Below are 24,126 nucleotides of genomic sequence, written 5' to 3' on the forward strand. Positions count from 1 at the left end.
AAATGGTCAGCCAGGTAAGGGTACATATGCCAACACCACTGAAGTGGATCCCCAAGTCAGGGAAGGAGAAGACCATTAGTTTTTGTTATAGTTCCTATAACTTTCTAGTTGACAGATGAAGAGTATGTTTTTAGCTGTAGAAAGTCTTTGCAGGAGTATCTTTTCGTCCTTTCAGCCTGACAGTAGTGTAGCACGTGATTTCGCCACCAAATGTAAAGATCTGATTGCTTGTTGCGTAGCTGTAGTAGGAGACAGGGATGCTATTGTGACCTGTGTGATTTCACTACTGCAACACTGACTTGAAGTTGGAAGGCTTGGTGGGCATATCCTCCGTTACGTACGGCATAGCAAAAATGGTACTGTAAATGCCAGATGGTAAAATGCACGGATTTTGACTAACAATTGCAAGTGACAGGGTGGGGTTTGGTGGCCTTCAATCAGATCTCCTGGATGCTTGCTCATTAAGACACTTGGGACATTCACGAGATTACAATTGATACAGTAGAGAGGAGGCGAACAGCTGCCCTCGTGAGCATCTCTGCCAAAAGTAACGCACTTGGCCACGTTTTGACTGGATACACGTTTTATTATAATGTTGGCACTTGTACAAACGCATCTAGTTTGGAATGTATGGTTGGACTGTGATTACTTCACAGCCTCCCTTAATCTTTGAGGCAAAAACTACTCGAGCAAATGGTAGAAAATGAGTGCATGTGGGTTAACAGCTCATGGTCGTGCAGTAGCATTCTCGCTTCCCGTGCCCGGGTTCGATTCCCGGCGGGGTCAGGGATTTTCTCTGCCTTGTGATCGCTGGGTGTTGTCTGCTGTCCTTAGGTTAGTTAGGTTTAAGTAGTTCTAAGTTCTAGGGGACTGATGACCATAGATGTTAAGTCCCATAGTGCTCAGAGACATTTGAACCTTTTTTTTGAGTGCATGTGGGCATTAAGTTTGCATCCATCTTTTTCGTAAATGAGAAAAATTTCAGTCTCCAACTGCAACACCTTCCAGAATAAGGCATGCATTAACTGCAGCAAAGAAATGACCCTCTTCAGTATGTGATACCATGAGGAACCAAGGTGCATTTGGGAGGGCCTTCAAATCTATAGCCTCATTCTGTTTATGTTTATGTTTAGTAGACACACGCTAAGATGGTGATGATACATTGCAAAAGAATCCCCCATGATTGCCAACATCTCCAATGGCATGCTCTTTCCAACTGGGAAACCCCTCAGAGACGGATTCAGCCACCATAAATGATTGTTCGCACCTCAGGTCACACCCCCCAAACTCCTGACAGAGGGACCAATTGGCATTTGGGACAGCTCAGGCACTCACCCTTCTGGGCCTGACCTGTATCAGAGGGTACATGAGAACCCTACCCGTTGACCTGGAGCTGCCAATTATGCATTACCTTGTCACCTGTAATGTGTCTAACGAATGGGACAGCCTTCAGGAAAACATCAGGACGAAGGAGAAACAAAGAGAATTAGGATTCACCAGTTAAGTCTTCACAGCCTTACTGAAAGTGGCACCGGCTACTTATATTTCTTCTTGATGGTGGCCTGTAAACCACTACAAGCTTGTGCATTACCTAAGCACCACTGTGGCACCGCATTGAAAGAGGTGTTCAACACTATATTCATTAATCTGAAAGGCTGGGAATCAGCTCCAATTTTTGGATATATAGCCATTCACCCTTTCTTCTAACTTGTTCTACTGCAGTATGATATTAGCTTGTGCCCATCAAGATGAATCTGTTGAATTTAAGTGATTTCGTGTGTCATTCTGCATTAAACACAATACAGCTGCTGATATGCCACCTGAACTTTTATTTTCCTGTATGGATATCAGACATTTGCCTTATTTATCTAGGAATAGTCACATAATGGTTGTTGCAAGGAATAGTATTAATGAATCATTACAGTAGTGCATTTTATAACTGAAGTACTCTCACAATTAATAAACAAAAATTTATATTTCTGAAAAAGTTCTGCAGTGAATTATGAAAACTTACCTTGCACTATCAGATGCACATCTTGTTGAGGTTTCCACCTGAAATATTTGAAGAAATGGCCAGTGATTTACAAGTGATGAGACAGTAAATACATAGAATTCTATTAATGCCCACCAACATGTGATTGGTCCACAAAATGCTGTAAGTTAGGCTTGAAAATATCATTAAAGAGGACATGATAAACTGTTGCAGTTAATGAAACAGAATGTTAGTAAGAATTCATTCTCCATTTTCTCACTGTCTTCAGTACTGTAAATAACTACGCAAGCCAGTAATTTGGTTGTAGCCATACTTCCTACTAGACACTTCACAAAGGAAAGTGACCAATAACATCTTTAATCTGTTATGCACTTACACTTTGAGTAAAATTTTCTTTCACTTTTTTTCCGTTATGAAAACTGCCATGCAATGACAGATGAATCCATCATCGTAAGTGACACATTTGGACCTTTGTGCTCTGGGCAGCCCAGACCAACTTGCAGAGGTGAGGGGTGACTCCTTAACCCAACCTTAAGTTCACCCCCAGAACTACATACAGGCTTGGACCATTAAATATACAAACATTAATAAATATTGGCAACCTCCAAATAGTTTCACACATTGTAAATTGACAAGTTAAAATTGGCATTACAAAATATCACATTCACAGATGAAGAAATACCACAATCAGAGAACTGTAGATTCTTCACAGAGAACACAGGGAAGAAATTCGTGAAACTACTACAGAACTAGGCTCTGCATTCATAAATGGCAATTATGTTGCAAACGGCACCAAATTTTTTGGGAGGACAATGGTTCAATCCCACACCCAACCATCCGGATTTAGGTTTTCCATGGTTTTCCTAAATCACTCCAGGCAAATGCCGGGATGGTTCCTTTGAAAAGGCATGGCCAACTTCCTTCCCCATCCTTTCCTAATCCGATTAGACCAATGACCTCACTGTTTTGCCTCTTCCCCCAAACAATCCAAAATCCAAATTTTTCATTACCTCCAGAAGTCTCTCTCCCTGCAATAATTCAATATTTGGGTGAGAGGTACACAATAATTAATGCACATGCACCAATAGATCAGGATAACAATGCAGAAGATAAAACAGTCCTCAGAACAACGTTGAGAAGCATCTGATGAAGTTCCAGAGGAAAACATACAGATTTCATTTAACTTTTATCCTCAGACTGGCACGGAATGGAGATGAGAACATTATCTGCCCAAACTGCTATTAAATGAATTTATTCACAACTGGAATTTTGACTGTTATGCCATTCTCAAGTGACAGCTTACTATGAACTAAGTCAGTGTTATTAAATGTCATGCCTAGTGCTTGGGGAGTGGATATTAAGATGTGCAGTATGACATGACTTTGATAGAAATTAGTACATGAAGTACTACCAATTTCTAGGCATACAGATTACAAAGACTCCCATCTTGTAAAGAAAATGGAATTTGTAAACATGGTTAACACAAAAGTATTACCTCAAAAGTATTACCTCAAAAGGAATTATAAAGGATTCAGACATCACACTGAGCTACCACTTGAGAATTGTACAACTGCCAAATTAATTTTGAATAAGTACATTCCATATCAGTCCTGCTAGACAATGTTTTCATTTATGAATGTCTGCCTGACTAGATGTAAGAAAAAAGGAAAACTGCAAAGGAAAAGACATTTAGCATACACCACTAAAAAGATACGAGGACTATGATTTGAGAATATCAGACAGCTTGTGTGCCAGTAACAAAGCACAATTCCAAAAAGATGATGAATTCCGGAGTCAGACACAGATATCTGTTGAAATTGACCATTACCACTGAATAATAAAAGTAAGATTCCTGGCCTAGAATAACTGATAACCATGTTCACATAAGATTCAATGAAATTCCATGAAAAGTTCAAGGAGACAACAGCAGAATTCTAAAATACAAGATATATCAGAGATGGCTTAGGACAGGATGGTCCTGTGCAGGCCAAATTGATAGAGGACTAAAGGAGCAAAATACCATTGGAATACATCTGTAACATTTTAGAAAGCTTAAACTATCAAACAAGACTGCTTTATAACAAAATTCTTAAAGAATCTGAAATACAGAAGACAACACGGGTCTTCTTAAAAGAACTACAGCCTCATTTGCGATAAGAACAGACTTTAGCCAAGGCAATGTACTAACTCCATTCTTCTTTCAGACTATACTAGAAAAGTGAATAGTGAACAGATGGAGCAGTTGTCAGAATCTACTACCAGAAGTTGAATACTACTTGGTTAGAAAATTGATAATTTCAAAATTGTTTGTTCAACTTTTGTAGATAATTTAAAATGCTGACAATGTAGATAAACCACAGAACAGAGAGAAAGAAAAACAGTAGGAAAAGCATGACTACTCATCTCCTCTGATAAGCAGCAGTGAAGCAGTAATGGGTAACTACAGGACTGCAACATCCCTATCAAATACGAAGTGTGGGAGGGTCAGTGGAAGACAGATTTAAGGATCTATGAGAAGTCATGTAGCCAAATGGTGGGGAAAATGGAACCACAAGAGGAAGACTATAAAACATGGACTCTGCATTTCAGTTAAAAGAAGATGTTTATAGTAAAAATTCATTCTCCAAAATTGCAGAACCTCCAACTTGCAAGGTAGTCATCTGGCCAAAATACACATCTGTATCACACAGAATACGCATCTGTATCACAAATACTAATTTTAGAATCAACAAAAGATAGTGAAAATTACGAAAAAGAAAAGATATTAGGAAACAGAATACCATGACAAACATTTAATTTCAGAAACAATACAGAAGTATAGATAAATATGTAGGAAAATAACTGGAGACAAAATTTGGCACACAAGGTTAATGAGTCTTAGCATACTGAGAAGAAAAACTGTGTAGCAGTACTAAAACCATTAAAAAATCTCAATGCCTTACACGAGTGCACAAAGACCTACAAGAAACTTGTATAAATTAGCAAGATATTTAAAACCAAACCAAATACAGAAACAGGATTGGGTTGGTAAATTCTCCACAGCATAACAGTTACAAAAAGACAAGATAGAAACTGAACGTCAGGTGCGTGGAAAGAAAAATGTGTACAGAAGAAGGAGTAGCATAAATAAATGTAAAACCTTAGATTGATCAGGAAAAAAAAATTGTTCCATATTTGTAGTACCTTCTCAGTAAAGCACAGCGATCGTATATGTACTGCAAGAAAGTTGAAGCAAGCAGCTCAAAGAGTCTCTGCAAATATGCAGATAACAGTATTTGGAGTGTTTTGTTAGGCTACAGCAGTGATCAGAAACATTTTGCAGTGGTGTTGTTATGCTGTCAGTACTGCTTGCATGCAGTCACAAAAGAGCAATTCATTCAAGTGTCACTCCATCAAGAGCTGCACACAGCTGTGGTTACATATCTAGTGAACAAAGAAGATCATACAACAACAATGTACGTATGTATTCCTTTAGCTCGAAAGTTTGTAACTTGCCTTGATGGTATAGTATCCAGTAACTACTATGACTGAGGTATTCACTCAGTGATTGTTTACTTGCAGAGAACTAGAAGTATAGCAAAACAGAACACTCGCTTGATGTGAGACAAGCTGTTTTGCATGTCTTCAAGATTGGGAGTACTTCTAGGGACTATGGCATATCACAACCACAAACAAGTGTGCACAGTCAATAGCAAAATCATGAAACAACAGTAACCAATAAGCCAAGGTCAGGTCATCCCTGAAGAGAGAGGAGGAAGGACAGAATGATTTGTACGCAATCAGCTGGTGTTCCAAGAGAAACATCTCAACAAAGCTTGTGAACCCCTGTAACATGTTCGTTGCACTGGTGCATTTCTTCTGCCAATTGAATCCAATGTTACTAGATAGAAATAGATTTCCTGCAGCATTAAATATATGGCCATTTTTAAGGCAACCGGGAATTTTGACTGGAACACTGGACTTGTTATATTAAATTTGAGTATAACACACCTCAATTGTGGAGGCAATTTTTTGAAGAAACAATGAATTTTATAAACTGCAATATATGGTATCAAGTCTTTGTAAGCACCACTGGAAATTAATTTGAACAAGTAATGAAGGTAACTGAAAATCTGTCATGCATTCAAACTTTCAAATATTATATGTGAGATAGTAATGAGAATCTACCATCAAATGCACAGGATTGATTGACACTGAACATTTCCCATTTAACATTGAAACATGAAAATCTATACATTTAATATTTTGCTCTGGTGAACTATGTTCCTTCTAAGTCAAGAGAAATGCCCATAACCTACTATCCATTGGGGTTACTTTCCTGTGAGAAAAGGCCGACAACTGTGAGGCAGTATTTAAATTCACATTCATGTAACTCTTGCACTTGAATCTTTAAGCAATTTTATGACTTTCCCAAGGTCAGTGCTATGATGGCAAGTAGAATTTTTGTCACATTTAAACATAATCATAAACTCATTGACAAACAAAAGATGAATGCGGCCAAAATTAGTGAGGGACAGCAATAAACAAAGGATGCAACAAATCAAATATTCTAACTCTGCTGACTGATCTCTCAAAAAATCAGATGCATAGCCAATTGCTAATTTGTCACTTTCCAGCTATAAAATATTATTCACAAATATTATATAGAAAAACACTAAAATTGAATTCAACAGTACTATTTCAAACTGTGCAGCCCAACTTCAGGAGTTAAATAGAGCCCTGTATAGTTTTTCATTAATTAATTTTATAAACACTGATTACAATAATGCTAAATAGTACTACATGTAAGCCAAAACTGCCACAAGCATAAACAATACATCAAACTGTACAGTGAATACATAGTTTGACTGGAACTCAACTGGCTCCAGGGTATCTACAATTAGATTAGAACTACTCAATTAATTTGACCAGAGCTAAATGTACTCCACAATTCCATACACCAAAAGACAGCGTATTTTACACTACACCCTTATCCTTATCAAATGTGTATTAGAAACGTTTTTGACAAATTAACTATTATGCAGTGTGATCAAGATGTGTCAAGTTCAATTGGTTGCAATTCAAACTTGGTAAGTGCTAGGTAGTAACCTAAAGCACCATGTAAATGAGCAGGAAATTACAATCTCACCTGATATGACACGTTTGTTTGTATAGAAATATTTCCTTGTATTTAATTACTGTAACAGTTGCATATGATGGCAATTTATCATGTTTTCACTGATAATTAATGTAATATTTATCTCAGAATGTTTCGTAAGGTTCTAAAGTGACCAGCATGGGAAGGTGCTTATCTCAAGCCAGGCTTCACAAAATCCTCACCAGAGTACCAACTAATCCAGGAGGTTAATTGAGGAAGGATGATGGGGAAAATACAGACAGCACATGAGACACTGGAACTGCTCCTCAAAACTCATTTTCCTCAATATGCTCTGGCGGATAACATAGAGCAGAATGTGACCCCTGAAAGACAATGGTTCTCAGGCACTCAAAGAGAGGACTGGGAATCAGCCAAGGAGTGTGTCAATTTCAGTAAAATCCAATGGGCGGTGGCAACATTCTAATCAGTCAAGTCACCTGGTCTAGATGGAATCTTTCCAGCTCTCTTAAAACAAATAGGAGACAATCTTATAAGAGTCCTCTGCATGTTATTCAGGGTTAGCTTAGCAGTGGGAGTCATTCCCAATGCCTGGAGGGCAATGAAGGTTCTCTTTATTCCAAAGCCATGGAGAACTGATCATACGAAGGCCAAGGATATGAGACCAATCAGTCGAGTTAATGTACATGCTGGGGAGAGGAGGCTAACTAGGGCTCCTCTACATTCAAACTAACACACATAACCAGGTAAATCAAGTGAGACAGCTCTCCAACTATTTGTTGGGAGGGTGGAGAAAGCACTTTCCTTTCAAGAAACAGCCCTCTGCATCTTCCTGGGTGTCAAGGGGGCTTTTAGTAACACAACCTTTGATTCCATGGCTAGGTCAACAGAGGTGCATGACCTAGTGACCACTATATGTAGGTGGACTAGGGCCATGCTTAGTGGAAGGAGGGTAGAGGCCACATGATAAATGAAAAAATAGTAATTAACACTACTAGAGGTTGTCCACAAGGAGTGTTGGCCACTTTATTGTGGAATCTACTGGAGAACAAACTCATTGGGGAACTAAATTACAGACAATGCTTTTGCCACGGATACGCAGATGACCTTGTCATAGTAATACCCGGCAAATTTGCTGACACAGTTAGGAATATGGCACAAGGAGCACTGGACATTGTGCAAGACTGATACATTACATAGGACCTAAACGTTAATCCTAACAAGACTGTTGTGGTACTAATCACGAAGAAGCACATCTAAAGCTTTTCGATGAAACTCTATCTGTGAAGGGGATAGTGAAATATCTAGAGATAATCTTAGATGAGAAACTAATATGGACCCTTCACATTAAGAGCATTTGCTCCAAGGCGAATTGTACTCTAGTGAGTACTAGAAGGCCTTGTGGCAAAACCTGGGGCCTAAGATCCTGATTTATGCACTGGACACACACAACAATGGTTAGACTTAGGATCTCCTATGGGGCCGTAGTGTCGTGGAAGAATGTACAACAGCAGGCTGCAGCTAAGGAGCTTGCTAAGGTGCACAAACTGGCCTGCTTTGCCACAACAGGCAGAATTGGTAGCACACCAACCACTGGGATGTAAGTCATGCTGGACATGCCTCCACTACATCTTTGGGTTAAGATGAAGGCAGCAGCTGGTGCATACACACTCAAAACTGGTAAAAACTGGATCACATTGGGATATCCAGACTTACACACTAAAATAGTGAGGCAAACATAGGAATGGCTTGAGAAATGCCGCCTGACTATATAACAACTCCCAACTGCTTCAACAAGCCTTACAATACAATAATTGGAAGCAGAGAGCAGTGGGAAAACAGTTTGACGCCATGCAGAGGACACTGTCTGGTTCACTGATGGGTCAAAATCAGACCAAGGTGCTGGGGGCGGGGTGTACAGGGTTCAGCCAAAACTGGAGGGCATCATCTCTCTAGGAAAACTGGCCTTGGTATTCCAAGCTGAAATTACTGCAATCAAGGCGTGTGTGGAGGAGAATATATATAGGTGCTACAAGGACCATAGCATCTACATCTATTCAGACAGCAAGGTAGTCCTGAAATTATTGCGAGCTCCTGCAGCACAATATATTATTATTGCAGAATGTCACAGGGCTTTGGTGGAGTTAGGGGATTCAATAGCGGAAACTTAATATGGGTCCTTGGTCACTCAGGGATCAGTGGCAATAAAGAAGCTGACAGATTGGCCAAGATGGGGGCAAAGACTCCATTCAGTGGACCGGTACCTGTTCTGATAATCACCAAGGCTATGATCAAACGAACTATGGAACTGGCTTAGAATACTAGACCAAGCAAAAACATGGTAAGGTAACGATGCCAAAGTTGTGCTTTAAAAGATGCTCTGTAACCCTGGGCCCGAAGAGGACAGAGATTAACCTCATGTTTGGACTGATGACCAGTCATGTGAATTTTAAAAAAAAAAAACACCTACATACAATGGGTATAATGGAAGAAGACCCTAAATGTAGAATCTGTGATGAGAGTGAAGAAACTGCATCACACCTAATCTTCCAATGCATGACATCGGAGAGCAAAGAGACAGAATTTTCAGTGCAACTAGAAGTGAAGAAATTGTGTCTAACAAATAATGGGTAGAGAGACTCCTTGCACTATCTAAGGGCATTGGTTGGCTTTACTAGATATACAGCGAGCAATACTGCACAATAAACTGCTTCGGTGCCAGGTTAGACCAAAGCTGTCTTAGCTTCTCTGCCAAAATCAAATTAAATCCATCATCCTTAGTGAATTTGTGTTCAGGTATTTTTGACAAATTAACTATTATGCAGTGTGATCAAGATGGGTCCAGTTCAACTGGTTGTACTTCGAATTTGGTATGTGCTACATAGTACCTTGAGCACTATGTAAATGAGCAGGAAATTACGATCTCATCTGATATGACAAACTCGTTTCTATAGTAATATTTCCTTGTATTGACTTATTTTAACAGTTGCATATGGTGGCTGTTTATCATGTTTTCACTGATATTTAATGTTAATATTTATCTTAGAATTTTTGGTAAGCTTCCAAAGTGACCAGTATGGGAAGGTGTTTATTTCAAGTTGATTAGTTTCAATAAGAACAATGTACTTTCAATCACTTATTTTAATTAAGTTTTGTAAGATGTTTTGAAAATGACTAGCATGGTATGGTTTCTTGAGGTTTTAAATAAACAGTGCTGCTGTGCCTCATAGTCTTTGGTAATGTACTGTATGTGTGTTTCTCACATAGTCTGGGCCGGTGAACTGTTACTGTTAAGTCTGCATAGGTTTTGACAGTAGTTGAACCGAAGTCTCTGGGCAGCCAACCAGTTGTGTCATTTCAGCTCTCTAAAATTATATGGATGATAAGATTTTGAGCAATACATGAGGATTTTGGCATTTTCTCATTACATTAAATTGTTGTATGTTTTTGTGACTAACGAACTTTCACTTTGCGCAACTGATAGTTCTGTTTTGTACTGAACTTTGATTGACAGTGACACAGCATCACTGATGATTAACACCCAGCTGGACTTAGTTCCGATTTCACATTAGCTTATGTAACTGGGGAATCTGTCAAATATTCACAATTATTCACATAATTGAACTGCATTATCTTCAATCTGAAGTGTTCACCCTTGCTATGTGATCCTATATAATTCAATTTAATGATTTTAAGGATGGCCATTTCTATTTTTGTGTCTTACATTGACAGTACACCATCCAACTTAACTTTGTCACTGTGTTTACATTTCCTTATTTAGTTGTCACTGCATTTAAATTCGTTTAAACAACTTGTTTAAGTATACATTAACTATTACAATATATGCCTAACTTCATACTTTTAGATGTTGCTTGACTGACAGGCAGCTGGTGGTTTTAACAGGGTAGATACTCAGTGGTAGATGGCCTTGACCCATGCATGGGACTGTAGAGAGACATTCTGAAATCAGCTCTGTTCACTACCCTGAAACTCAGTACATCATAGGACCAATTTCAAAGCATTAACATTACACATCTTGATTGAATTTTCACAGTAAGCAATCAGCACACAGTGTCAGTAGCTGGACTGAAATCACTATCAGTTGCCCTATTGGCACACAAACTGAAGATAACAGACAAGGCCAAATATTCAATTTTCTCTTTCAAATCTATTTCATTGTGGAATATCATAATGGAGTTCCTCCTTTCAGTACCGGCATAAACATCATAATGACAGATTCTGAGATGATCAATTTATGTTGATTTTATACCGTGTACTCACTTAATAGAGAAAAGGCACCTGGGCAATACGAGATGGCTGTACAATACCACTCATATTACACTAAACTTGTTCCTTCTCTAACAGCAGCATATCAAACATCTCTGAGCCCATGGAAGTTTCCTAGTGGCTGGAAGAAGGTACCAATCAATCACATTCTCAATTAGTGTCACCTGATAGATGCACATAATCATAGCAAAATGAAGCATGAGCATGAATAACGCTGTATGGTATATTTCCAAGTTTTTAGGAAATCGACAAAACCCGTTAATAAAAATGTAATAGCAGATGTTTATTGTTTGCAGATGCAGACTGTTGAAAATAGTTGGTTGTGCTTTTTAAAATTGCACTAAGGATAGGTTTTAGAAAATACGTAACTATTAAAATGAAAAAACTGTGTATAGCAACTGATATACAGCATTGCTGTATATCACACTCTACTAGAACTATAAGGTTGCCTAGAGTCTCAAAGTATTAAATAAAAAAAATTAGAACAAGATACAAACTAATATTTATAGTAAACTGATTGCTTTGGTCTTAAATAAGTAATAGAACATGAGTTTGTTATGAAGTTGAGCCCAAAGCTGGCACATTACACTCAGCTGGCACACTGAATGTTTTCATAAAATGCCTGGATTTTGATTCCCCGTATTTCGTCACATCCAATAGATTGCCTTTCTTCTCCTTACAAGTTTCAGTACCCCATTGTAGAGCAACCAAAAACCAAAATGCAACAGAATTTCTTTTACTTCATGTTCAAAAACATGTTTCAGAATACAATGTCTTTCACATGGATGAAACTGCTTATGCCTTGAGGATCATCACTGCATAGCTTCAACCAAAGCACAGCAGTAATTTTCAAAGTAGGTGGCATTTTCAGAACCAGCTCAACAGATCCGATGCCCTTGTCTTCCATCATCTCCTGTATGGTGAACTTCGAAGTGGCCTAAACAGTGGCCTAAACAATGACATGCTTCCATTCTATAGGAGCCATAACTTTTGACACTTTCTTTCCTCAATCACTGCAAAGTTCCTGTCACAAGGCAGGAAACTATCACTCTAACATAAAAACTTTTTATGTATTTCTACACAGTACTTGCAGTTGACCAGATAGAAATAAAGTGCTAAAATTCTCCAGTTATCGTTCTGCCCAACATGGTGGTCAGACCATATTATTAGTTTGTGTCCCATACCTTTTTCAAGCATCACAAATTTAATCAGACAGGAAGCTATTTTGGCTGAACCACACCTTGCACCAGATCCATCCCCTAAATTTACCGTGTTAGTTAAGTACCAAAGTCATGAACCATGATATTATATGACGGCAACTGTCTCTGGCAGAATACCATGGAATGTGCCAATTTATGACAAAGTAGAACGTGTTGTACGTCCACGCATGTAACATATATATTGTTCCTTTGTAGCCATTTCTGTGTTGTTTTTTAGCAGTTTGTATGCTCAGTCTGCTTTTGCATAACAACTGACTAAGTTCTATGTTGTGCATTTGTATCTCATCTGAAGCTGTGATCATAAAGAATCATTAATTTCTGCACAGATTGAGATTGTGGTATAGACATTCTTTCAAAGATTTATTCTTACTTCGAGAAACTCAAACTGAGTTCTTGAATCAGGGACCTATCATCATTTCATATGACATGTGGCCTACACAAATATTTTCCTCAACCATCTTCAGAAGTGGTCACTCCACTTTCCAGTTTACATTGAAGAGAGAGAGTTTCCATTGCTGGGTGATGCAAAATATGTGAAGCAATGTTTTTTGACACACTTCTCTTGACTGGACTTCATACTTGAAAGCAGCCTGTTTCAATGAAGTACTGTCTGTCTTACCTTCCTTTCGTCTGCCTGGCACACCTATTTACGTAGAGTTTATCGAGTAAATTGCCTTTTCATTGTGCATCAAGGCATGGTATTCTCTGTACAGCCTTAACTTAATTTACATATTTATGTCCTAGAATCCTTCTTTTGAACAAACTTCTGTGTTGCACACATAGTCCTGAATCATGCTGTCAATACTACTACCCAATATCCAAGTGAATTATCATACTCCACATTCTCTTTCAATAATATAGCAGTTTGTTTTCTACTTTTTCATCACTGATAAAGACAGAACTGCAGTTAGTTTTATTCATGGTCTTAGAATTATGGGACAAATTTCAATGTTGGATCAACAACAAGTAATGGAAAATCCGGGAAGGAATGTAACAATATTATAAAGAGCAAACTTGATCGGGTGGTTGGTTTTGAGTATAAAGGGACCAGACTACAGGGTCATCAGACTCTCTTTTTCCTGACGGAAGCAAGGCTCAAGGTACAAAAACATTCAGCAGCACACCTAAAAAGAAAATGAATGGAATGAACAAAAAAAAGGGGAAAAAATACGCCACAAAGAAAAGCAGAAGAAGGTATTAAAACCATAGAGCATATAGTCTGGGCTGGCTGATCACAATAATAAATGAGGATGAGCCAGCCACTCTGCAACATATTAAAACGTCCACATCAAAAAGACAAGGCGAGAAGAGCACAAGTAGGGAAAAGATGACAACGAAGAAAAACAAATGTAAAGAAAGTGCGACAGAATTACAATGGAGGGAGGGTGGCGACCTCAGAGAGAAGGCTAAATGCCCACCCTTGGATTGTATGACGAAACCCCCTCACAAATAAAACCTAAAATTGAATCTGTGGTTTGAAACATTGTTACCCAACACCGAAGGTGGGGTTCTAGGAAGGTTAAAAATCTGCCGTAGAGTGGTTAAAAGTCAGCAGTCCAGCAAGATGTGGATGACAGTCATACACTCCTGGAAATGGAAAAAAGAACACATTGACACCGGTGTGTCAGACCCACCATACTTGCTCCGGACACTGCGAGAGGGCCGTACAAGCAATGATCACACGCACGGCACAGCGGACACACCAGGAACCGCGGTGTTGGCCGTCGAATGGCGCTAGCTGCGCAGCATTTGTGCACCGCCGCCGTCAGTGTCAGCCAGTTTGCCGTGGCATACGGAGCTCCATCGCAGTCTTTAACACCGGTAGCATGCCGCGACAGCGTGGACGTGAACCGTATGTGCAGTTGACGGACTTTGAGCGAGGGCGTATAGTGGGCATGCGGGAGGCCGGGTGGACGTACTGCCGAATTGCTCAACACGTGGGGCGTGAGGTCTCCACAGTACATCGATGTTGTCGCCAGTGGTCGGCGGAAGGTGCACGTGCCCGTCGACCTGAGACCGGACCGCAGCGACGCACGGATGCACGCCAAGACCGTAGGATCCTACGCAGTGCCGTGGGGGACCGCACCGCCACTTCCCAGCAAATTAGGGACACTGTTGCTCCTGGGGTATCGGCGAGGACCATTCGCAACCGTCTCCATGAAGCTGGGCTACGGTCCCGCACACCGTTAGGCCGTCTTCCGCTCACGCCCCAACATCGTGCAGCCCGCCTCCAGTGGTGTCGCGACAGGCGTGAATGGAGGGACGAATGGAGACGTGTCGTCTTCAGCGATGAGAGTCGCTTCTGCCTTGGTGCCAATGATGGTCGTATGCGTGTTTGGCGCCGTGCAGGTGAGCGCCACAATCAGGACTGCATACGACCGAGGCACACAGGGCCAACACCCGGCATCATGGTGTGGGGAGCGATCTCCTACACTGGCCGTACACCACTGGTGATCGTCGAGGGGACACTGAATAGTGCACGGTACATCCAAACCGTCATCGAACCCATCGTTCTACCATTCCTAGACCGGCAAGGGAACTTGCTGTTCCAACAGGACAATGCACGTCCGCATGTATCCCGTGCCACCCAACGTGCTCTAGAAGGTGTAAGTCAACTACCCTGGCCAGCAAGATCTCCGGATCTGTCCCCCATTGAGCATGTTTGGGACTGGATGAAGCGTCGTCTCACGCGGTCTGCACGTCCAGCACGAACGCTGGTCCAACTGAGGCGCCAGGTGGAAATGGCATGGCAAGCCGTTCCACAGGACTACATCCAGCATCTCTACGATCGTCTCCATGGGAGAATAGCAGCCTGCATTGCTGCGAAAGGTGGATATACACTGTACTAGTGCCGACATTGTGCATGCTCTGTTGCCTGTGTCTATGTGCCTGTGGTTCTGTCAGTGTGATCATGTGATGTATCTGACCCCAGGAATGTGTCAATAAAGTTTCCCCTTCCTGGGACAATGAATTCACGGTGTTCTTATTTCAATTTCCAGGAGTGTATGTGAGCCACAGTGACACCGACGTGGGTCCTCACGACAGAGGAAGTAGCCATGTGTTAGCCATGTATGGCCGGCATTTGTTTGGTTTGGTTTGTTTTGGAGGAGGAGACCAGACAGCAAGGTCATCAGTCTCATAGGATTAGGGAAGGAAGTTGGCCGTGCCCTTTCAAAGGAACCATCCCGGCATTTGCCTGGAGCGATTTAGGGCATATATGGCCAATGCAGAGCCAGCAGAGAACCACAGAGTCCCTGCGACAGGCTTGCATGGAGTCTTTTACACATCTGTAGTCTCCTTAAGGGCACAGAGTTTGTTGTGCATACTGAGATTATGCCATTCGGTCTCCCAAACCTGAAAAACCTTGTGGTGTAATAATGATCACAGGTCAGTTACAGGGATGCCGACCTCCATAACTGGTTTCCGTTTAGCCCATTTGGCCAGCCTGTCAGAAAGTTCACTTCCTGGGGTTCCAATGTGGCCTGGGGTCCAAACAAACAACAGTGGCCTGGGGTCCACACAAACAACACGGAATGACTGGACCGCTCCAGGGCATAGATGGATTCTTGGATGGTCGCTACAAAACGATGGTGCCGGTAGCACTGGTCGATAGCTTGTAGGCTGCTCAAGGAGTCAGCATAGAGAAGAAACGACTTGCTACCGCACATTGGATGTGCTCAAGAGCACTGCAGCCGTCTGACAAGGAGTGCTGTTCAGTATGTTCTCCATGAACATATGCAAAGACAATGTGACCATCACCCATGGAGCAGTCCGAGTAAACCACTTCACGGTCCCAGTACTTGTCAAGAATCGAGAGGAAGTGACAGCCGAGAGCTGCAGAGTTAACTCATCCATTAGCACCCTGTGAATGGTCCAGGCAAAGCTTCAGCTTTGGTGTACACCATGGAGGTGTACATGAATGGACCTTGAGCATAGGTGGTAAAAGCAAGAACTCCACCTCAGACAGACAAGATCAGTTACGAACTGCAGTCATAAGCCCTAACCTGGGCCTCCGATGCAGGAGATGAAATACCGTGTATGGGATAAGGAGATGGTAATGTGGATGCTCCGGAGAACTATGAATGTGTGCAAAATACCTGGCGAGCAGTTGTGCATGTCTAACCTTCAATGGAGGGACTCCGACCTGGTCACTGGACTCGTCCTGAAACCTCCTGTTACCGGTCAACTGGGTAGAGTAAACATATCGCTGAGGGCGCCACCAAACAATAAACCAGTTTCTCATAGTCAAGACGAGATTGAACAAGGGCTCTATAGAGCTGCGGCAGCTTAGTGCGATCTGCACCCCAGTTGGTGTTGCTCAGGCACCAGAGGGCATTGAAGTGCTGCCAGCAGTTCCACTTCAGCTGACCAAGATGAGAAAGCCACGTCAACCACATGTTGAAATCCAGTCGTAAGAATTGATATGTCTACATTACAGTGAGTGGATCATCCTTAAGGTAAAGTTCTGGCTCCAGATGAATGGTACGACATCGACAGAAGGGCGTGACACACAACTTCGCAGCTGAAAACGAGAACCTGTGGGCTAGACCCCATGACTGCACCTTGTGGATGGTTCCTTGTAGGCACTGCTCAGCAACACCAGTACTGGAGAAGCTGCATGAAATGCATGTCATCTGCGTACAGAGAAGGCGAGACCGATGGCCTGACAGTTGCTGCAAGGCAGTTAATGGCCACTAAAAATAGAGATACACTCAATACAGAGCCCTGCAGGACCCCATTCTCCTGAATGTGGGGCTAACTATGGGAGGCACCAACTTGGACACGGACAGTACAGAGCGATAGGAGATTTTGCATAAAAATCTGGCATGGGCTCTGGAGACCCCACTCATATAATGTGGCAATGATATGATTTCGCCAGGTCATGTCTTCAGCTTTTCATAAATCAAAAAAGACGGCAACCAGGTGTTAGCGTCTGGAAAAGGCTGTTCAGATGGCAGACTCAAGGGAAACTAGATTATCAATGGTAGAGTGACCCTGGCAGAAAGTGCCCTGGCATGGAGCCAGTAGGCCACATGACTCCAGGACCCAACACAACTGTCGGCTTACCATACATTCTCACAGCTTAAAAAGAACGTTGGTGAGGCTGATGGGCCAATAGCTATCCACATCAAGTGGGTTTTTACCGGGTTTGAGCACTGGAATAATGGTGCTCTCCCACCATTGCGATGGAAAGACGCCATCGCACCAGATCCAGTTAAAGATGACAACGAGATGGTGCTTTTAGTCAAACAATAGATGTTTGATCATCTGACTGTGGATCTGATCTGGCCCAGGAGCTGTGTCAGGGCAATGTGCAAGGGCGCTGAGAAACTCCCACTCTGTAAATCGAGCATTATAGGGTTCAATGTGACATTCAGTGAACTAGAGTGCTTTCCTTTCCATCTGCCATTTGAGGGTGCAGAGGCTCAACAGTAGTGCTCAGCAATTGCCTTTGTGTCGGTAGATAACATACAATTGATGTTAGTGCCAGTAGCACTTGTCGTAGTCTGGTACGCTCATACATGTCCGATCTTCTTCCAGACTTAGGAAGGTGACGTATGGCACCAATGGTCGAGACATACCTCTCCCAACATGCCTGTTTCCGTCTTTTTATAAGCTGGAGAATGCGAGCATGAGCCCTTCCAAAGCTATTAACTATGCTAGGGAAGAGTGTCACTTACGTCACTGTAGAGCTTGTCGATGCTCTTTAATGGCCTCAACGATTTCTGGCGACCACCAAGGTTTTCGCTGGAGCACTATAAAGAACAAGGGATCGTTAATTCTGTCACAGAAACGATCGTTCTAGTGACCTGATCAACTACCACATTGATGGTACCATGTGATGGAGTTTCAATGGTGACATCAGAGGTGAAAGCTTCCAGTCTGTATTGTTTAAAGCCCATCTTGGTAGACATCTGGGGGGGAATGGTGCTGGGGGAGTGACAGGAAGACGGGGAAGTGGCCACTACCACACAAGGCATCATGGGCTCTCCAGTGGACAGATGGGAGAAGTCCTGGGATGCAGAGGGATAAAGCAATGGCCGAGTAAGTGCCATGAACCACACTGAAACGTGTGGGGGCCCCTAGTATTTAAGAGGCAGATGTCGAGTTTCGACATCTCTCACTTGACCAGTAAGCATAGTGCCACCCCACAAGGAGTTATGGACGATAAAATCTCCCATAAGTAGGAAAGGTTTAGGGAGTTGATGAATCAGTGTAGCCAATGCTTTCAGGGGTACTGCACCATCCAGATGATGATGTATGTTGCAGGCAGCTATTTCCTGCTTTGTCCTTATCCTGACAGCCACAGTTTCAAGAGTGGTTTGAAGGGGCACAGGTTAACTGAATACTGAGTTCAGGCCATAGACAAGAACTCCACCTGACGCACTATTATAGTTGCGACAGTTCTTGTAATACCCCCTATAGCCTTGAAGAGCAGGGGTCCGCATTGCCAGGAACCAGATTTCCTGGAGGGCAATGCAGAAAGCAGGTGTAAACCTAAACAGTTGCTGTAGCTCAGCCGGGTGGTGGAAAAAGCCGCTGCTGTTCCTCTGGAGGATGGAGGCTGGGAAGGCATGAAGCATGCAAGGAGGCAGGTTACACTTCAGCGTCACCTGCTGCCACCGATTGAGTATTTGTATCCGTTCCTATTGTGGATGAGGCATCAAGTGAGATCCAGGTCCTCAGTAGATGCTGAGATCTCCACCTCATCCACAGGTATAGAACTGGTAGCTAGTAGTCGTGTTGAGGCCACCTGAGGGTTCTTTTTCTTAGCAGACTTCTTTTTTTTTTTGTTTGCCCTCTCACTTCTCTTTAGGGGCTTGCTGGGAGGACTTCTCTGAAGTAGCTTCAGGCATGGAGGAAGACCGTGCAGTTTTCTTTGACCAGCAGCTTTTCGCTCTTTAGCCACTGGCGAGTGTCTGCTGTAACCTTAGTGGAGACCTTGGGAGAGAGAGTCCCAAGCGACCGCTTCCACACGAGATGAGCCAGAGGAGGCTGTTGCTTCTCTGGCTGGTGGGTGGGGACTGGTCCCCTGCATTTGGGGAGGGGGGGGGGGGGCTTGCTCCTAAACTAGGTACTTGTGATGGCGATGGTAATGTAGCTGCAGCAAATGTCGACGTCAACCATATGGGTTGTAATCGTTCAGATTTACATTCAGCCTCTTGGTAAGTAAATCTGTCCAGGGTCTTGTACTTCATGATTTTCTGCTCCTTTTGGAGTACTGTGCAGTCTGGCGAGCCGGGGGAGTGCTGCTTTCCATAGCTGATACAAGTGAGAAGGGGCACACAGGGAGTATCTGGATGCAGTGGACATCCGCAGTCTCGACATGTGGCATTGGAAGTGCAGCGAGAAGACATGTGCCCTAATTTCCACCACATAGAGCACCGCATATGGGGAGGAACATTTGGTTTAACATCACAGTGGTAAATCATCACGTTGACCTTCTCAGGCAATGAATCATCCTCAAAGGCCAAGATGAAAGCACCAGTAGTGAACCTGTTGTCTTTGGGTCCCCTGTAAATGTGCCACATGAAAAAAACACCCCACCATTCTACATTGGCACAGAGCTTGTCAGACTGCAAGAGGAGATCGCAATTCAAAATAATCCCCTGGACGTGTTGAGGATTTTATGGGAAGTGACAGAAACAGGATTATCGCCCAGATGGTCACAAGTGAGTAATGCCTGGGATTGGGCTGGAGATGCTGTCTGAATCGAGACTGCACTGCTTCTCATCTTGGACAGTGCTGCCACTTCCTCAAACTTATCCTCAAGATATTAAAAAACTGAGGCTTCATGGGTAGAAAGAGTCTCTGTCCATTCTGCTACAGACTAAATACCGAGGCGAATATGGCTATCTTCTTTCTGTAGCCCTATGTTTCTCCCATGGTGTAGCAAGGGAGGGAACAGATTTAGGATCATATCTGTCAGCTTTGTACTCGATCTTGCCTTCTTGGAGACAGCTGGTGTCTTACAGTCACCAGCAAGGGATGACTTCATTCATTGTGGGTCATCTGCCCTGATGCCACCCATTCCGATCATGGGCTCTCCCCATGGGTGCCACCCAGCGACAGCAAAGGCCACATGGCATGCTGGCCATTCCCAGGAGTCCTGATGCCCCAGGAAGACAGGCATCTACTCCTTGGCATACATGGGGAGTTTACAGCTCAGGCATCAGCAGTGCGATCCCTGTGTTGTCAGGGGACTACCACCAAATGGGTGCATGATTGCCCCACCACAATGTACTGGCTACCGTGCTGGATATTGGGCGCAGAGAAATCCAAACTGCCATGAGGGTGAAAGAGTACAGGAGAAAATGGAAGAAGATGACGTACCCCGCAAAGTGTGCTCATCCAAATAGTTGAATTGCAGGTGGAGATGCAAAGCCACGACAATAGGCTCAGGACATCCAATCTAGGGGAACTGTGGATAACTCATGCACCACATAAGGCATCCTTCCCCATATGGCCCGCACTTCTGTAGAATTTGGAAAGTGGCAGGTCAAACCATAAAATGGGACCTGAAGTTATAGGCTTGAAGAGTGAGAGACTCCTTTTAGTCACGTCTTACGACAGGCAGGGATACCTTAAGCCTATTCTAACCCCCAGACCTGCAGGGGGAAGCAAAGTTGACATTTGTCATATTGCAGAAATGTTAAGTTGCAGATAGGAACAGCAAAAAGAGTGTGACAAATAAAACTTTTGGCCCATAAGCCTTTTGTCAAAAATAGATGACATACACACACATGACTGCAGTCTCGGCAACTTTAGCCACACTGTGAGCAGCAGCACCACTGCATGATGAGAGTGGTGACTGGGCAGGGGTAACGAGGAGGCTGGAGTGGGGAGGGATAGTTGGGTAGGGGTGACTTACAGTGCAGTGCTGCTGGGGAGCATGCAAGGATGAGGTGAAATGAGGGTAGGGCAGCTACGTGCTGTCAGGCAATTAGAAAGTGGGCAGAGGAGAGGTGGGAAGGGGGGCACCAGCAAAGGAGAGAAGTAAAATGACTGGGTGCAATGGTGGAATGATGAGGGCTGCATGGTGCTGGAATGGAACAGGAGGCTGAATGGGTGAGGACAATGACTAATGAAGGTTTAGGCCAAGAGGGTTACGTGAATGTAGGGGAAGTTCTCCCTGCACAATTCAGAAAAGCTGGTGTTGGTGTGAAGGATCCATATGGCACAGACTTTGAAGCAGTCACTGAAACAAAGGATGTCATGAATAGCAGCATTCTTAGCAACCAGGTGGTCCACTTTTTTCGCTGGCCATTCATGCAGACAGATGGCTTGTCGGGTGTCAAGCCCACATAGAATGCAGCACAGTGGTTGCAGCTTAGCTTGTAGATCACATGACTAGTTTCACAGATAGCCCTGTCTTTCTTTGATGGGATAGGTGATGTTTGTGATGGTGGTGGGAAAATGTATGGGACAGGTCATGCATCTACATCTATTACAGGGGTATGAGCCATGAGGTACGGGGTTGGAAGCAGGGGTTGTGTAGGGGTGGGTGAGTAGATTGTGTAGGTTTGGTGGATGGTGGAATACCACTGTGGGGAGGTGTCGGAAGGATAGTGGGCAGAACATTTCTCACGTCAGGGCAAGACGAGAGGTAGTCAAAACCCTGGTGGAGAATGTAATTCAGTTGCTCCAGTCCTGGGTGGTACTGAGTTACATGGGGAATGATCCTCTGTGGCCATACAATGTGAGACTGGAAAGACAAAGCATGATATATTTATTTTTGTACAAGGCTGGGAGGATAATTACGATCAGTGAGGGTCCTCAGTATATTTTACAGACTATAAGATGCTGCAGGCTATAGGGTACACATTCATACTTAAGCACTTTTTAAAAAGGAACATTTTTACAATTTGCAATATTAGATTGCAAAGCCAGGCTAACAACAATTCTGTGTATAGAACCCAGCTGACCTAAAGTCCCCTGAATATCAAAATTGAACTTCTCCTTCATAACGACTGTCTTCTTCATATAAGAGATGGTCTTCACTGCCCACCAGAGCATTACCTATGCAGTACTTCTTGAAAGATTTGACCAAAATGTCTTCTCTTACAGTAGACAACAACTTTTTTCCAGTGACACACTGGTGTGATTGTAGGTCCTTTCAATGCTCTCTCTGGTGTAAGTCCTTGTTGGGTTTCATCTGTAGCATGTCAACTGAATTTGGTCAGAAAATACGCCAGAGCAGAAGTGAGCTGCAACAGTGCCAGCTGCAGGTGGGTGGGAGTATTAATGCCAGCTGCAGGTGGGTGGGAGTATTACATGCTGCAAAGCAATACACAACCAACTGGTGTTGTGAAACTGAGTCAGTTGGGCATGATATAGCAACAGCCAACGCTGGAGTGCATTAACAGAAGGTCGGGAGCCTTTCCTCACCTGCCACCAGTCGTGTTTAAAATATTTGCCTGAAGCCCTAAATGAACATAGTCTGGAACGAATAAACATTCAGCTATTTGTGTACTAAATGATTCTTGTCTCAATATCAGAGTGAACAACACCCACAAGCCTGTGACACCCAGAGCAACATCCTAGAATGCAGTATGGGGTCAGCTGTTTGAGCACTACACAGGGTAGCCTGCTATGAGGCATGAGGGAGCTGGCTGCTCACTGGAGGAAGTTTACGGCCATCATCAGCTGCATCGCTGTCGCAGCCAGAGTGACTGCTGACAGCAACACTGAGTGACCCCATATTCAGCCTTGCTCCTTGACCTGTCAGCGATGACAGATGTCTACTATTTCACTTAAGAGGCAACTGGAAGCCTCTACCAAGCTGTTCCTGATTTACTACAGCTGAGGGCTGGAAAACAGAAAGTAATTAAACATATCTACAGTCGCCCTGACACCTCATTTCACCCTCCACATGTGACAATCCAAGGGTCATGCAACATTGATGTCAGAACTTTGCCATCACTTCTTAGAGCAATGTTTGAACCTACACCCTATGTTACAGTGAATTAAAGAAAAAGAAAATCCTTATATTTTGGTCATAGAAAAGCCATCTGACAGTCGTGAATTTTATAACGTAGATTTTATTGCGAATAGAGAACCAGTGGATTTTTCTACTCTTAGAGGTAATGGAAGGTATGACTAGTTAGTGACTGTTAGATGTGCACAGTGTAACCTCAAGGGTCGTAAGTGCAATTTATGAAATCACTTCTAGAAAAAGTTACACATGTAATCATTTGGGCCATACGGCTAGGCAGTGCTGGGAGACAATATGGTTCATAATTACATGTAAGAATTAAGTTAATGTATTTTGTCTTCTTGTCTTGTGAATGTTAATTATCGAAGTGAGTGTTGTCAAGGACAAAGCTTGAATATAACCAGAGACACAAGGTGTACCACAATCAGAAGTAGTATGCATATTGTTCGAGAGGGTAACACAATTACCGGCAGAAAATAAGGAACTTTGTGGGTTGACAGGATCACGATCATTCAACACAGTGTAGATTTGTCAGACAAAAGTTTAATTGGTCCTTGTCCTGGTAAAGCAACCGACAATGAGCATGTCTTCACCT

The 24,126-nt window shown here is 42.8% G+C and overlaps 1 protein-coding gene across 8 annotated transcripts in view; it reads right to left on the bottom strand.

Moving 5' to 3' along the window:
* The window catches only part of LOC126427019 (zinc finger protein 493-like), a 99,307-nt gene that overhangs the window by 31,253 nt on the left and 43,928 nt on the right, over positions 1-24,126 (bottom strand). For all 8 annotated transcript variants that reach the window (XM_050089182.1, XM_050089180.1, XM_050089181.1 and 5 more), the window contains one exon: positions 2,015-2,052. In XM_050089182.1, the coding sequence (XP_049945139.1) occupies positions 2,015-2,052 (38 nt within the window). The remainder of the gene's footprint in view (positions 1-2,014; positions 2,053-24,126) is intronic.

This window comes from Schistocerca serialis, chromosome 11 (assembly GCF_023864345.2).
Source record: "Schistocerca serialis cubense isolate TAMUIC-IGC-003099 chromosome 11, iqSchSeri2.2, whole genome shotgun sequence".
Taxonomy (NCBI): Eukaryota; Metazoa; Arthropoda; class Insecta; order Orthoptera; family Acrididae; genus Schistocerca; species Schistocerca serialis.